The sequence below is a fragment of the Protopterus annectens genome, chromosome 12.part0, assembly GCF_019279795.1.
Source record: "Protopterus annectens isolate FY-2018-M chromosome 12.part0, PAN1.0, whole genome shotgun sequence".
Lineage (NCBI taxonomy): Eukaryota > Metazoa > Chordata > Ceratodontiformes > Protopteridae > Protopterus > Protopterus annectens.
In genome coordinates, this window is record NC_056746.1 from 600,635,903 (window position 1) to 600,651,652 (window position 15,750).

General features: G+C 38.3%; 1 protein-coding gene across 1 annotated transcript in view; it reads left to right on the forward strand.

The window, feature by feature from the left end:
• Positions 1-9,394: 9,394 nt before the first annotated feature.
• The window catches only part of LOC122816194, a 191,172-nt gene continuing 184,816 nt past the window's right edge, over positions 9,395-15,750 (forward strand). Inside the window, exon 1 of the mRNA XM_044088944.1 lies at positions 9,395-9,409. Within this exon, the coding sequence (XP_043944879.1) occupies positions 9,395-9,409 (15 nt within the window). The remainder of the gene's footprint in view (positions 9,410-15,750) is intronic.

The window sequence follows — 15,750 nt, forward strand, 5'->3', positions numbered from 1 at the left end:
CCTAACCCACCACCTAACCCTAACCTACACACAACCACACACTTACCTGACCCTCTCCCTAACCCTAACTCACCTAACCTGCCCCCTAACCCTAACCTACACACAATCGCACACTTGCCAGAACCTGACCTGTAACGTTCCAACATATTGAATGCTGAAAACAGTGAAGGCACAGCAACGGCCCACCAAATTCTTTCCCTGGGAAAGAATTCAGTGTCCTGCACCTTCGCTGTTTTCAGTGTTCAACATTACGGGTTCGATATTACAACATTCGACCTTTGTAAAATTCGATGTTATAATATAGACCCATGTACGTGTGTGTGTGTGTGTGTGTGTGTGTGTGTGTGTGTGTGTGTGTGTGTGTGTGTGTGTGTGTGTGTGTGTGTGTGTGTGTGTGTATATGCTCTTACATGTATATTTGCTTGAATGTGTATATGGAAACTTAAACATTTATATACTCTTATTGAGTTGTGAAATATCTTGCAATGCTCTACCAGGTTCTCATCTACTCTCATTGTATATTTTGTACACTTGTATTTTCAACCAAAAGGGGTTATGCCTTTTATTGTATAGTAACTGCTGAAAAGTCTACAATCTGTATGCTACTACTCTGTAATGTTTCTTTTGCAAATGTTTTCTTTCTGTAAACTTGTGGAGCTTTTCTCCCCAAGACTCTGCTGAAAATGAACACTTTGTTGTTCAGTTGGACTATCCTGGCAAACAAATGTTAAATAATAATAATAACAATAATAATAATCATTGTACATCATCACATATGGCTGCAGCTAGTTTTTCCAAAAGCCTGCACTGAAGCTTCCTTTACTGATAAAATTTCTAGGAGTTTCTTTCATTTGTTTGATTTGACCCAGTGGAAGAGAAAAGAGACCAGAGTTATCCATCTAATTGGGGTTGAGAGATGTGGTATATTTTTAAACAGTTTTATAGGGCTGCCAGCCAGCACTGTGTCTAAGGGTACTACCGAGGTTGCCTTGTGTCAGATCCGCCCTTGAACATAACTATTTATGCATCACATTAAGGTTGCTGCACAGTTCTGGACACCATATCTGTTTTATAGCTTCTAGTTTATCACAGTGCCTCAGGCATAAAACAGAATTTAAGCCAGCATTTTTTTCAAGTGAGCATCAGTTTATTTTCTTTTTAGCTTGGAGACTAGACTAGACCCAAGACATGGAGTGCCTTAATTTGAGTAGTAGATAGATAATAGATAGATCAATAATCTAGTAAGCTGGAGTTACAGTTTTACATCTAAGTCAGTGGTAAAGTGAAAAGACTTTCGACTAAAAAATAGAAAGAAAAGAGTAAAGACAAGCTTGGCTAATGCGAAGCAAGGTGGTCAATAAAGGCTTCCAGATAAAATATCCTGCTATGCATTGTTATTGACATTTGTGAAAGGATCCAGGACTGGCTCTAAATCTTTGCAAACCACTAAATCTATGTAGTATGATTGATACTCTTGAGTGAAACAGTGTTATATTGTGTGGCTTAACTTGAGAGAGATACCCACAATTTGCCAGGAAAAAATTTATAGCAATGTAATATATCATTAAGACGTACCTGTGAAAGGACTGGAAAAGTAGAAAGACATATGGCACTACATAAAAAGTTACTATTTTAAGGTTTATACACTGGTATCATGAACAAGGTATTACCCAAGTAATCCATTTGTAGGCCTAACATAATGCAGGATGTAACTGTATGAGAGACTATTGGTTGCCACTGAGGCAGTCATAAATATCCATTTCCCAGGGCAAACCCCAAGTTTCTTTTTCCTGACATGATGTTTTCAAATCTGGAGTTATGTGGAAAAAAGTACAATGTACTGCCAATACTATGATACACAGTGCAAAGACTTCAGACATAAAACTCAGTGGAGAAGATCTTATGCTCAGCACTAAAAAACAATAAATGCATATTTGCAGTAAATCACATGCAATGCAAAAATATAATAGAGATACTCAAGTTGATAAAATGCATGTATCCATCATATAGGGAGGAGTCATTTAATATGAAAATCAGCACATTTCAAAGGAATGGTCTAAGGAGAAGGAATGTGTGGATAGTCAAGACAAATATTAATGTACAAAATAGGTAAAATAGGCATTTAGTCAGGAAACAAGGCATGCAGATATACATTCAAAAAGGCATAAACATGAAAATGATAGTGCAACAGGTTAAGTTATTGAGAACATTGTGAACATAAAGATAGGAATTAATATCCAGTGCAAAGAATTTATATAAGTACTACTTAAAAGATTAAAAAGAATTCAGGCACAGTAGTTGTACTTGATTTTGTTCTGTCACTCTGTAGTCTGACAGTTGCTTTATAGCCATCTGTAGGTTTGCACTCCATAGCCACACCACATCAAATACAGTTGTGCCGCTGGGCTGCATTACCATTCTAATGTCATTACAGATATACCCTTTAAGACACATAACTCTGTATATGCCATTGTGTAGCTCAGCTCAAAATGATTTTGAACAACAGAAAGTCACCAAAATGCAACACAACTAAGGTCAGTGAATTATTTGTGGAATTAATCTCTAGGAGATCCATAAACCTTGATCTGCATATTTCCCTTATCCAATACATAGTACTGCATTCTTTGCTAATAGTAGTTCACATGACCCTTATTTTTACTATATTTCTGTCTCACCCTCCCTCATGAATCATCATACAGAAAATAAATGTTAGCTTCTCAGAAGAATTAGTTTTCTTCTAAAGTTATGACATATGTCACTCACAGTTGGCACAAATGGATTAAATGACTCTTTGCAATGCTATCTTAACCATTGAAAGTACAGTATGTAGTTCCTATTCCCTTGGTCCTTCTTTTCTTTTCATAAAGTTAATATCTTTACTAAAAACATGGACTCCACAACAGATTGCTCATTGGATGTAGCATTTAAAATTAAGTGTTTAAAGGATTTAGAACTTCACCTTGCCTGTTGATGAGTTTGCATATACCAAGATTATTAGCTTTGATTGCAGTATTAGTGTCGTAACAAGTAGTACATTACCCTAGAAGATCAGAAAGATGTCATTCTATTCCCACTGTAGGAAAGCGGGGTAATTCTCTAATGCTGATACTGAAGTGCAGATTAGAGTGTGTGCCAGGTTAGGGGGGCTACTGCATATCCTGAGTATGTCATCGTTAAGATGAGATGTTAAATTGAGGTCCCAGCTACACGAGTTCGTGGTTCATGGTTAAGTACTGGGGTAGCTGCCCTTGTGGGCCATTTTAAGCCTAGCCAATTTCCTTTAAAGCTAGGAATTAAACCCTGTACTGTGTGTCTGTAAGGTAAACATCTTAAACATTATGTCAACCTCCAAACCCTTGGTAGCTACTGAGTGGTAACTGAGGTGGAAAGAGAAAAATACACCCTTGTGCCCTAATACTAGTGAATGGATAATGTATATTTTTTTCTTAAATGCCAAACTGCATACCTTGCATGCAAACATTATTTCATTTATGTCACCTAAAATTTCTTTACATTATTTTTCAGTAAATTTTCCTTCATATTTTAAGTCTATTTCTTTCTGTTTTCTTGTAAAATATCTACAATCTGTATTTACTACATTACCTGTTATTTGCTTTTTTTTTTCTTTACTCAAAACTAACTCCACCACCTCTAATAACTTTACTAATTTCTTTATTGTCACTTCTACCACCAGGAATAGTTTTTATAGAGTTCTTCATTGCCACTTCTTCCCACACATCAGTCCTTAAACATATCACCAAATCATCTGCATAACTCAGAAATATCAGTAAATATGCTGTGGAATAGTACATTATTACTGCTTCCTTTCCCACTCTTAATGATTTCCTTGTTGCAATATTAATAACCAAACAGAATTAATAATGCACTCATTGGCTATCCCTATTCAATACCCTTTCCAACTTTGATTTTACTAACTAGTTATCTGTTTGCTAATACTTTTAACCAAGACCTCACAAATATGTCTCTGATGCTTTCTATCAATTTCTTTGGAATATGACAATGTTTTATGTCCCACAACTCTCAGTGCTTCACGATAACTTATCCCTTCTTGATATCACACGTTGCTATTCTTCTTTCTACATTTCCTGTTTTAATGCCATCCACTACTTCTTTCATCAGTACTAACATTTCCTTAATGTTTTTCCCATCACCCATTGTCCACTTTATCTTCTTTAATAACAACTTCAAACATCTTGTGATATATCATCATTATTCTATAATTAATATTGTATAAAATAATGTCTATATTTATTTGTTTTTCTTTCTGTCCCATTTTCTACAACATTTGTATGATACCTATTCACATCTTTTCATCTTTTCATTATAGTTTTTAAGAAATATCCCTTTACTTTTTTTTTTTTTGGTTTCTTTTGAAAGGCATAGTACTGTTCCATCTATTCTTAGCACCGTGTTTTTCCTAGCTTTACCCATTTCCATATCACATTCTTAACATCCTAATGTATCTCTTATTTCAATGTCTATATATTTCACTCCTGATACATTTCCCTTCCTTTCACTATTTTAACAGGTGCAGGAAAAAGGGGGAAATACTCCTACAGTAGCAGCAGCATAAGCCCCAATCCTAATTACAGCTGGTCCAGGGGAATCGTGAGGGATAATTAAACTCAAAGACCAAGGAGAGGCACATATATTAGCTGATGGCCAGGCTTTGCACAGTATTAAGCAGCTTGAATTATGCCTTTCAAAAGAAACCAAAAAAAGTAAAGGGATATTTCTTAATTATAATTTTTATATAATCTGTACTGGAACATCCAAACTAGCTTCATAGGTATATAGTAGGCTAATGACCACAATTTCCACCAAAAACCACCATTTATGCCTAGTCATACATACCAGATGAGAATCAAACCTTGTACTTTTTCTCTGTCAGGTAAATAATTTAATCATTACGCCACCCCCCCAAGCCTGAAGTGATTTATATCATGTATTAGCCCATTGTACTACCCAATAAGTTTAGATTGCTAGTAATCATTTAAAATAGGTAAGAAGGTTTGAAGTCTAGATGCTCTAATCTTACCATGAAGTTTCACTTTTACAGGAGTTAGTGGAATTGAATGATAGCACCCCAAAGTGGTTGTTTTTCCCCAAGGTTTTGGAAGTACAGCAATGAGGAATGATTTCAGTGAGGAGGGAGCATCACCTGTTATAAACTACTAACAAAAAATAAATTAAATTCTGAAAAGTTTTGCAAAGTTCAGTGATAAGTCTACTAGGATCAAATACTTTTCCCGATGCAGATGTTTTTACAGAAGATATAGATTCATAGGTAGGTACTAGGCTATCTGCCTGAGCTAATTTATAAGCTTAGCCAGAGTGTGTCGGCTTTCGCCGCCCCATTGATTAATTAACTAAGCCTCTGTGAAGCAGAGCCAATAAAGTGATCCTAGGGGTGTATTTTCTGTTACCCATCCACTCGTCAAGGCTTCTCTTGAAGAGTGTTAGTGAGGGGCTCTGCCTAATGTAGTTAGGAATTTTGCTCCAAAGCATGGGGAGTCTCTGTGACAGGAATCTATCCCTCCAGCATGTTCTATTTATTGTTGTGGTGAGGTTTAGTTCACTAGAGCATGTGGCTCGCAGTGACTTGGATTTCTTTAGGTGGAGCATGTCCATCAATTCTGAGTTGGACATGGCTTCGTATGTCAGGCAGAGATCAGCAGAACTGAGGAAGTCTCTGTAATAGAGAGGAAAGCGCTTAACTTCAATAAACTTGGTGCCCTTTGGCCTGCTCACATTCCGCTGGTTGGTATAACTGTACTAGATGCCAAATAAACATTGAAAATGAACCCTTAGTCAAGCAAAAGGATTGTAGCTGTGAGAGGTGTAAAGGTATAGCTGATTGGAAGGCAGTCCCCCTCACAAATACAAATGCAACATTCTCCCACTATTAGTACAAAACAGTCATAAGCTGATGTTATTAAGAAATCACTACTTATGTCTTCTAGACTCATAAGAGTAGGACTGAATGAAATCATCCAATTACATCTGCTACATACAACCCTTCATCAGCATGTCAGAAACAGCAAAGCACCCCCCTGAGCCTAATAACCTAATAAGGATAAATCAATTTCTGAAAACATCCTAGAAATGAAGGACTCAATTGTTAGGCACACTGAGTCCATGCTCACCAAGCTGGACAAGGAAAGGGTTCACAGTTCTCAACTGTCCAGATTTTTGCAGACTGTCCAGATGTTTGCCTCATAGTTTTGATCTCTAAAATGTGTGTTTCTGTGGCAAATCAGTGACGTTTGAAGTCTTTATATGATGGCACACATTTGAGTTTCAGACTTTACATCCTTCAGAAAATGTGTGCTAATACACAACATGTTATTCTAGCAATTTTCTAAGTTAATAAGAGCAATGTTTAAAATTTGTCCCTATTGTTGGGTCTTTGTCCAGCCATTATATTAGGCTTTGTACAGATTTATTGTGCTAAGAGGTTGAAAGGTATGACAGGGTTAAAGTTAGCTGTAATATCAGCAAGGATTGCTGCTATTTCAAGAGTCCAAGCACCCTTAAAACCATCTGCTACAATAAGTATAACCTTGACAGGGTCTCAGTCTATGCTGGAGTAAATGATCTGTTATTAAAGCACATGAAAGCCATGCAGAAAGCCATGCTGGAACCCAAGAATAAGACCATTGTCTGGAATGGTATCCTCCTCTCACTGAAAATTATGTCTATTTTAAAAGAAAAGATAGCTATTTTTAATAACTGGATGGTGTAATTTTAGGGGGCTCCAGGGCTGAGATTATTGACATTCCTACTTACTTAGCCAAGGCTGGTCTACACCCCTTGCTCAAGAGCTTATTTGCACTGGTCAAAGTCTTTGCTACTCCGCTGTGCTTTTTTTAGGCATGGTTCACTAATGAACATTCCATCCTAACCAGCAAATCAAATCATAAATTACTCAATATCAAAGTGGCCCTTCTGAATGCCAGGAGTCTGAATAATCTTTCGTCTTTTTTCCCGGTAAAGGGTCGCCACAGCAGATAACTGGTCCACTTATTACTGGCAGTAGATTTTACAGTCTCAAGTTGCCAGCCCGGCACCCAACCTTCAGAGAAGGCATGCACACACTCATGCACCTACCTGCATGTCTTTTTAAAGTTTAGTTGATCACAGGGAGGACATGCAGAATCCAGACAGAAGGCGCTCTAGCTGAGAATCAAACCAGAGAGCCTCTTGCTGTGAAGTGATAATGCTAATCGCTGCACCACCACAGAAGACAGGAGTCTGAATAATAAACTGGCTAATTTAGATGTAATTCTGCATGTTGACAGACTCCATTTTGAGCAGTGACTGAGACATGGTTCAAATGTAATGCGAGCACCCCTCTTTTCCTGGGTCCTGTGACTATCATGACTTCAAGCCCACTGGAAAGCAGTGCCTCAATTTTTGTCAGGGATTTCATCCTTTCCAAAGTGATATCTAATGACTCTCCTAGTGAGATGACTAAGCTACAATTTACACTAGATAAGTCCAACTTTCAACTTGTACCTTGTAATACATTCCCCCTTCATTGCCTCTACCTGACCATAAGTTCTTAGAATTTCTGGAAAACATCCTTATTAGAAATAGATCTCTAATCCTCAGTGACTTAAAGTACACTTCCATACACTAGAGTACCTATTCATCTAACATCAGGTATGCACAATATTTGTCGGATTGGGTCAAAGAAAACTCCCTTGATCAAATTACCCATAACCACACCATGGGTAGAAATGAAAATGTCCTGGAACTAATTCTCAAAGACTCAGCTCTGGCCTGTTCCCTGCCTATGGCTGGTCCATCACTTGTTAAAGCTGATCACCAACTGGATACCTTTATCCTCAAAACATCCTTTCCAATGGTTTCTGACACCACCTTTTTAGAGACTATAGAAAACCCTGTTTTTTTACAATTTTATGGCACAATTGAACAATTATCTCATTCTAACCCTAGAATGGAACAGGGATATGTAGACACCTATGGCAAGTATCTTTATTCTCATTTAGGCAAATGCATTGATAGGGCTACAGTGGCAAGTTCAAAACCAAGATCGTGCTTGTCAGTAGATATAAATAAAGTTTGCAAGAAAAGGAAGGAACTCATTAGAGTATACTGCAGGGAGAGAACTGCTCATGAGAATGAGAATATAAAACTCCTCACCAATAAACTGGAGACAGCTATTAAAACCAGCAAATCCTTCCATAGACATAAATTGCTTAATCATAAGTCCTTCTTCAACTACATTAGAAAACTAAGGAAACAATCACATCACAGCTCAGAACTTATCGATAATGGCACCTTATATTCAAATCTAAACATCTCCAACATTTTAGCTAACAAGTTTACTACAAAGTTATCCCCTGAAACTATCACCTTCACCCCAAATATTTTGGAGTCATTCTCATTAGTCTTAATATTCTTATTTGCACAGCCATGGTATACATAATCACTGACCACATAAATCAATATATTACGAATTTAATTAGGACTGAGCAGCACAAATTCATATTTTTAAGGGCAGGTCATGCCTCTTCAATCTTTGAAAAGCTTATACAGTCCTCAGACAATGGTCAAACTGTTCACACTGCCTACCTGGATCTAGCAAAAGCATTTGATACCATACCACACAATGTGGTGGCAAGCAAGTTAATAAACTTAAAAATAGATCACTGACTGGTAAGATAGATGGCAAACAAGCTCAAGGACAGAACACGTTGTCAGTGTAGGTGATGCCTCCTCAGTTAAGGAAAAGGTGACCAGGGGTATTCCCCACCAGTTCATACTGGGCCCTCTCCTTTTTGGTATTTCTCTGATCTCAAAACTGAAAACAAGCATCTTTAGTTAAGCCCATCAATGATTGCAAGCTTCATATAGTTGTTTCATCAACAAATTATACAAATTATCTTCAATCACAACTTTCATGCATTAACACAGGGACACTAAAAGGGCTCAGTTTAAACACTAAAAAAATCAGTATCATTTCATTAGGCAACAACAAATTTCTATTGACCTACTTCATACATCCCACTCTCCAATAAACCTGACATCAGAGACCTAGGCACATAGGTAGATGGCACCATCTCCTTTGATGACCACAAAGCAGCCGTGATCAGGAAAACTTTCTATATATCACAATTAATTACTAACGGCATCTCTTCCAAAAGCAAAGAAGTTATTGTTGCCCTGTTATCTATCCTGGTTAGACCCATTATAGAATATAATGCATCCTTTATCATGTATTTCATTAATCATATCAAAAAAACCTGACAGGCCACAGAGGTTCCTAACAAAAATAGTCTTGGGCCTGCCTCAAAAATCTTAGCTACCAGGAAATTCTGGATTGACTGTCCCTGTACTCAGAGTCATGTCGACTCTTAAGGTAAGACCTGTGCCTTACTTTCTGTGTCCTCAGGGATCCCATTATCTAAGACCTCCATTTTTTTTTTGATGTGTCAAATAGTACAACCAACAGTAGAACAAGAGATCTGAATCTATATCAGGGAATAAATAAAACTAAATGGAAAGAAAGGTTCAACACTCGGTGCCTCCTCTTGCTTTGTAATAGACTCATTGTATATCAGCAGTGCAGTTCCCTGTCTGTCTTCAAATATAGCTTAGATAACTGGATGTGTACCCTAAAATACACTCTGGCACTTAACAGGCCTTGCCTTCCTTGGAAAGATTGATAGAACACGAGGGTAGGTTTTTGGCTTCCCAATCATACCTTTCTAAGCAACTTTACAAGCTTTCCATCTCCCACCTCATCTCATAATGGAACAAAGGAATTCTGCAACTCCATTTCTGATTTTTGTCTTGGTTGAATAAAGTGATTTCTATCCTCCTCTTGCCCTAAGTCACATCTTTTCACCATCTCAAGTTCCTCTCAACCAACACCATCACCCCAACCCAAATCACCTTTGCCAAATCTCTGTCAGCTCCATGATGGCCACTCCACAGACTTTTCTACCTTCTTTCTTGGTGTTGAATGAAAACACTGCCCTACTGTATTTTCTTTATTTCTTTATCCGTATAATAGAGCATATGAAATAACCATGTCACTTTAGATGTCCAATAATGCATGCACAAAAAGCCCAGATGTCCTGCAAATACACACAAAGAGTATAAAAGAACACTGCTCTTTGCCCTGTTTTGCAGCACTTCACTTGTGGTGTAAAATACACTATGTGATTATCCTTACATAAATATAACATACACAATGTAGGTAAAACATTCTGAATGTACAACAGACCTAATGCTTTACTTTCTGATAGTCCATACTCCTATCACTAATCTGACTTTAGATATAGGACCAATGTAGAAGCTGTTCTGCTTTCAACTGCATACTAAAACTTGAAAAGACACCACAGATCTGTCTCTTGTGAGTCAGACAGAAATTAGAATAGGTCAGTTAAGGTGTCACTCATAAGTTACAACAGGTCAGCTAAGGTTAAACATCTGTGAACTGAGGGGGTGGAGCTAGGAACTAAACCTTCTATTTAAGGGGTAAAAATAAAACATTTTTGAGCTTTACTGGAAAGGCTCACCCAGATTCTGCTACAGTTTGCTGAGAGGGAAATGTTAGTTTGCTTGTTATATGTTGTGTTTTGCATTACTTTATTGCCTTTTTTTATTTTCGCCTCGTTGGCCCTCTTTAAGAAAAACCTTGATGATTGGACGGGAAATAGAAAATTCACTCCGGGGATCACTTCTGCGGCACTGCTTGACAGGGGCACAGGAAAATAATTTTCTTGGGTGATGAAAGCCAGGGAACCTTTTTGGCTAGGCTTATATAGGCCCCAGAGCCAGTAGCCTAGTACCTACCTATGAACCTATGAACCTATGATTTCTGATAGTGAGTCATGTTTGTTATTAATGCCCCTGTTTCTAAAAATTAATTGAAATATGACTTTTTTAATGTGTATTATTTGTAGGGACACAAAGATCTTCCAGTTTGAACTGCATTTGACAAGTAATAATTTCACCAAAATGCATCAAGGAATTCTAAAGTTTGATAGATGACTTGTAAACTGTTAACTACTAATGTCCAGTAAAACCTGGATGGCTATTCATCCATCCATCCAGCCATCCATCCTTCCTTCCTTCCATCTATGTATTTTCTAAACTGCATGCACATGAAGGACAAAGTGATAACAAATTGCAGGGTAGATACATTTTTAACTTGTGTATCTTAAGCAAGGGTACAGAGTTCATCCTGAGAAATACCCTGAATTCCCATGGCAACATTTGCAATATTATCCACCACTATTTCTTAGGAGTTTGTCCTGAGGCCACCTCCTTGTTCACCATGCCACATAAATCCCCTTAATAAGACACCCTGTGAGCATCCTCTCAATGTGCCCAGAGCCCCTCAGCTGACCCCTGCCAATGAAGTCATATGAGTGCTAGATGTCATAAAACAAAATCCTGCTGTTTTTCATAATGCATGTCTGTCAGGTTATAAAGCCCCACCTTAACATACTCAAATCCAAGGACATTATATCTCCCTGTAGTTAATTTGTTCATGGTACAGTCTGCAGAAGATTATTTTTGAACATCAGTTCTAAATGACCATACCACTACTATAGACTTTGTTGCATTGCAGGGCAGACGATCGTACAACCACCAATTCTGCTGTGCCAAGCAATTCCCTATACTCTTCTACCCATCTTACCCTAACTATCCAATCTATTTCTGCATCACACATCCAAGACCAACTGTCTGTGAGGCAATACCCAATATCAGTAGCACCATTCCTTCAGAAAACAGTCCTGGCACCACAAAAGGCACTGGCACCTCCGAATCTCTTCTAACTGTAATGTGTGGTTCTTGCAGTCTGTTGACCCTTTCTCTGGTTCCCACAATTAGTACAAAACACAGTGGCAAACTTCAGTATATCAGTTAATCCACTATATTCACTAGCTGTCTAACACTATCTCTACACCTTATAAACCTCAGCAATGCACTTAGTATATCTAACCCCATTTTGTCAGGCAACTTAACCAAAGCATGAAACTTCTAGGCAATACAATTAGTGTATCTTGCCACATTTTGCCAGGCAAATTATCCAAGCTATGTTACCTCCATGCTGCTCTGATTACTAATGATGCCTTTATATTTCCTCCAACAAATTACCAGCTGCTCAACTGAAAGAGATTGCTGCGTGGGTCTATATCAAATGATAGACTTTTTAGAAAAATGTCAAAGAGACCATATGATCGAGTTTCCAAAAACTCGAGCATCAAAAAAAAAAGAACACAAAAATCTATCTTTTTTACATGCCACCTGCAAATTATATGTACAAACTCCGAGACAGCACTACAGTGAGGAAAAGGGTAAATTTCCTGATCCTCACTGTACCATGACCTCCACAGAAAAGTTTCAAGTTTTCAAAAACTAAATTATATGGTCTTGACCATGGGGAGTTCGAGTTTCTGAAAACTTGATCAACAGATAGAAACCCGGCTGCACATGTCTGGCACCCCAGCCAACTTGTCCCTAGTCAATATAAATGTCATTGTTTTTCACAAGAAAGAACATTAAAAAAATAAATAAACAAATGCCCACATAAATGTTGTTGCTGTTGTGCCTTTCGGCTTATCCCGGTTAGGGGTTACCACAGCGGAACTCCGGTTCACTAATGTTTGGTAGTAGACTTTTACATGCCGAGTTACCAGCCCTGATGCACAACCTTCAACGAAGGCATGCTCATTCACACCTGCCTCCACACAGAAGACACTCTAGCTGAGAACTGAACCGGACAACATCTTGCTGTGAGGCGACAACGCTACCGCAGCACCAACCTACTAATGAACTCATGCCTATTCAATGCTTCCTTACATGCATCATCATCATTACCTCCCCATGTGCTTCATGGCTTACAAATAATGCAATTTGGCTAGCTAAAAAAAAATGGAACGCCAATGCAGGATAGAGAAAAAGCATGGAAAGAATGGCAAAAAATATAAAGCGCCTCAATATGTTGAAAACTTCAGAATGCGTTGCAATCATACCAAGCAAATAAATGGAGACAAAAAAATATACTGTAATAACTTCCTGCGTAGTAATAAACACAACTGTAAGACATTTACGAGATCTTGCATTTCCAGAAAAATTTCAACCCTAACCTCTCTCCTAATAACTCACCACTCAAAGCCGTAATCCAATTAAACTCTTATTATATAGACAGCATAGCATCTCTAACCAAGGATTCCCCGACATCTAATCCTAACCTTGCCCAGCAGCTGTGTATTACCACATCCACTTTCACCTTCCAACCTGCGCCCATATCCTATATAAAACGACTCTTAAACAAATCATGCTCTACTTCAGCTGATGACCTTCCAAATGACTACTTTAAAACAACAGTCAATAGCACTGCCTATCCTGTCTCAGTATATATATATATATATATATATATATATATATATATATATATAGGTCAATCCAGGAATCCCACATTCATTTCACTGGAAAATGTCACACATTTATCCCTCTGCATAAAGGAGGAAATTCAACAGATCATTACTAACTTTAGATGTATAGCAATGTTATTTCCCCTCTCCAAAATACTTGAAAAATGTATTCAAACATAATTACTAAACTATCTCCTGCAGGAAGAACTCCTATCTCCCACACAACATGGCTTCTGTCCTTCTGAAAGTACTAACACTGCACAGCAAATTTGTACTTCAAATGCCCTCATTAGGTCTCTGTCAGGCCACCTTTCTATGGTTCAAAAGCTACCTAATAGGTTTCAGTCAGTAAAATATCAATCCACCATCTCTCCATACCTTGCATTCACCACAGGTGTACCACAAGGCTCCATCTGGTACAATAATGAGAGGTAGCAAATCTGGATATTTTGTTGTAACATGCTTCTAGTTTAGAGGGGAGTGTAGAGGATAAATTGGTAAGCAGAGAGGCGCCATACAGTAATGAGGGAAGGAGATAGGATGTGGCGAGTGTTAGTTTGGTGGCAAGAGAGAGGAAGTGGATGTTTCTATAGAGAAGGCCTAGTTTTATATGGATTATTTTAATGTTTAGTTGGATGTGGGTGTTGAATTTTAGGGGTTCATCGATGGTGACACCAAGATGTTTGGCAGAGGGAACGACTTCTATCAAGGAGTTGTTAAGGCTGGTAATTTGAAATGAATTCTTATTAATAGGGGAGGATTCTGAAGGGGAGAATAGAAGGATTTTAGTTTTTTTGGCATTTAGGGAGAGGTGATTTTGGAGCATCCAGTTTTCTGTGGTAGAGAAGGCAGTTTGTGTCAGAGTTTGGAGATCTGTTAGGTTAGAGGCGCAGCAGATCAAGGAAGAATCGTCAGCATATTGCACAATTTTGGTATTAGGTATGGCTTTGTGAAAGTCATTAATAAAGATGTTGAATAGTACTGGGCCAAGTATGGAACATTGAGGTACCCCAGTGGGGGTAAGAAGGAATGTGGAAGTGCCCTGGCCCCATTTTACAGATTGGGACCTGTCTGAAAGATAACTGGAGAACCATGAAACAGTTTTGTGGGAGAAATTGAGGTAAGACAGATGATGTAGTAGGTGAGTATTGGAGATGGTATCAAAGGCTTTAGGTAAGTCCAGCAGGACTGATGAAACTATTTTATCAGAGTCATGAGCTAGATTGACAAAAGGTAAGAAGGAGAGGAGGGTGGAGTTAGTACTGTGTCCTGGGTGGAAGCCATGTTGGGTGGGAAAGAATAGCTAGTGGTTGGTAAGGAATGTCAAAAGCTGAAGGTGGATGCATTTTTCAAGAAGTTTGGAGATTGGAGAGGATGGCTATGGGGTGGAAATTAGAGACGTTGCAGTTTTTGCCACCCTTGTGAAGTGGGAGAATATAAGCAGTGCACCATAGCTTCGGTACATAGGATTCAAGTAAAGATCTATTGATCAGGATGCTGATAGGGAGAGCAATGCCCTCGGAGGCTATTTTTAGAAGGAGGAAAAAATGTTATTGGGGCTATCGAGCAAGGTTTTAGTTTAGAGAGTAGTTTATTAGGTAGGTGGAGATGGGTTTGAGTTCAAATGTAGAGTGGAGAGGATGACGAGGAAGACTGGGTGGGGTGAGGCAGAGGGTTATTGTTGGAAAATGTCTTGGTTAGCTCAGCAATAGAAGTGGTAAAGAAGATGTTGAATAGTGAAGCAATTTCAAGGTTGGATTTGTTGCTGTTGGAACAAGGGTTGTTTTTTGTACCTGGCCTGAGGAATGAATTAATTGAGTTCCAAAAATGCTTGGGGTTTTTTGTATGATTTGCTTGTAATTTGACGTAGTAAGACTTTTTATCTTTAAGAAGTAGTTTTTTGGCTAGGTTTCACGACTGTGTATATTTTAGTAAGATTTCTGGCTGTTTATGTTGGAGGTATACTTTCCAGGTTTTATCTCTTTGTAGCATGTTCATTTTGGTATCTTTGTTAAGCCATGGGGTGGTTTTTGGTATCTTTGGTAAGCCATGGGGTGGTTTTTGGTATCTTTGGTAAGCAATGGGGTGGTTTTTGGTATCTTTGGTAAGCATGGGGTGGTTTTTGGTATCTTTGTTAAGCCCTGGGGTGGTTTTTGGTATCTTTGGTAAGCATGGGGTGGTTTTTGGTATCTTTGGTAAGCCATGGGATGGTTTTTGGTATCTTTGGTAAGCCATGGGGTGGTTTTTGGTATCTTTGGTAAGCATGGGGTGGTTTTTGGTATCTTTGGTAAGCCATGGGGTGGTTTTT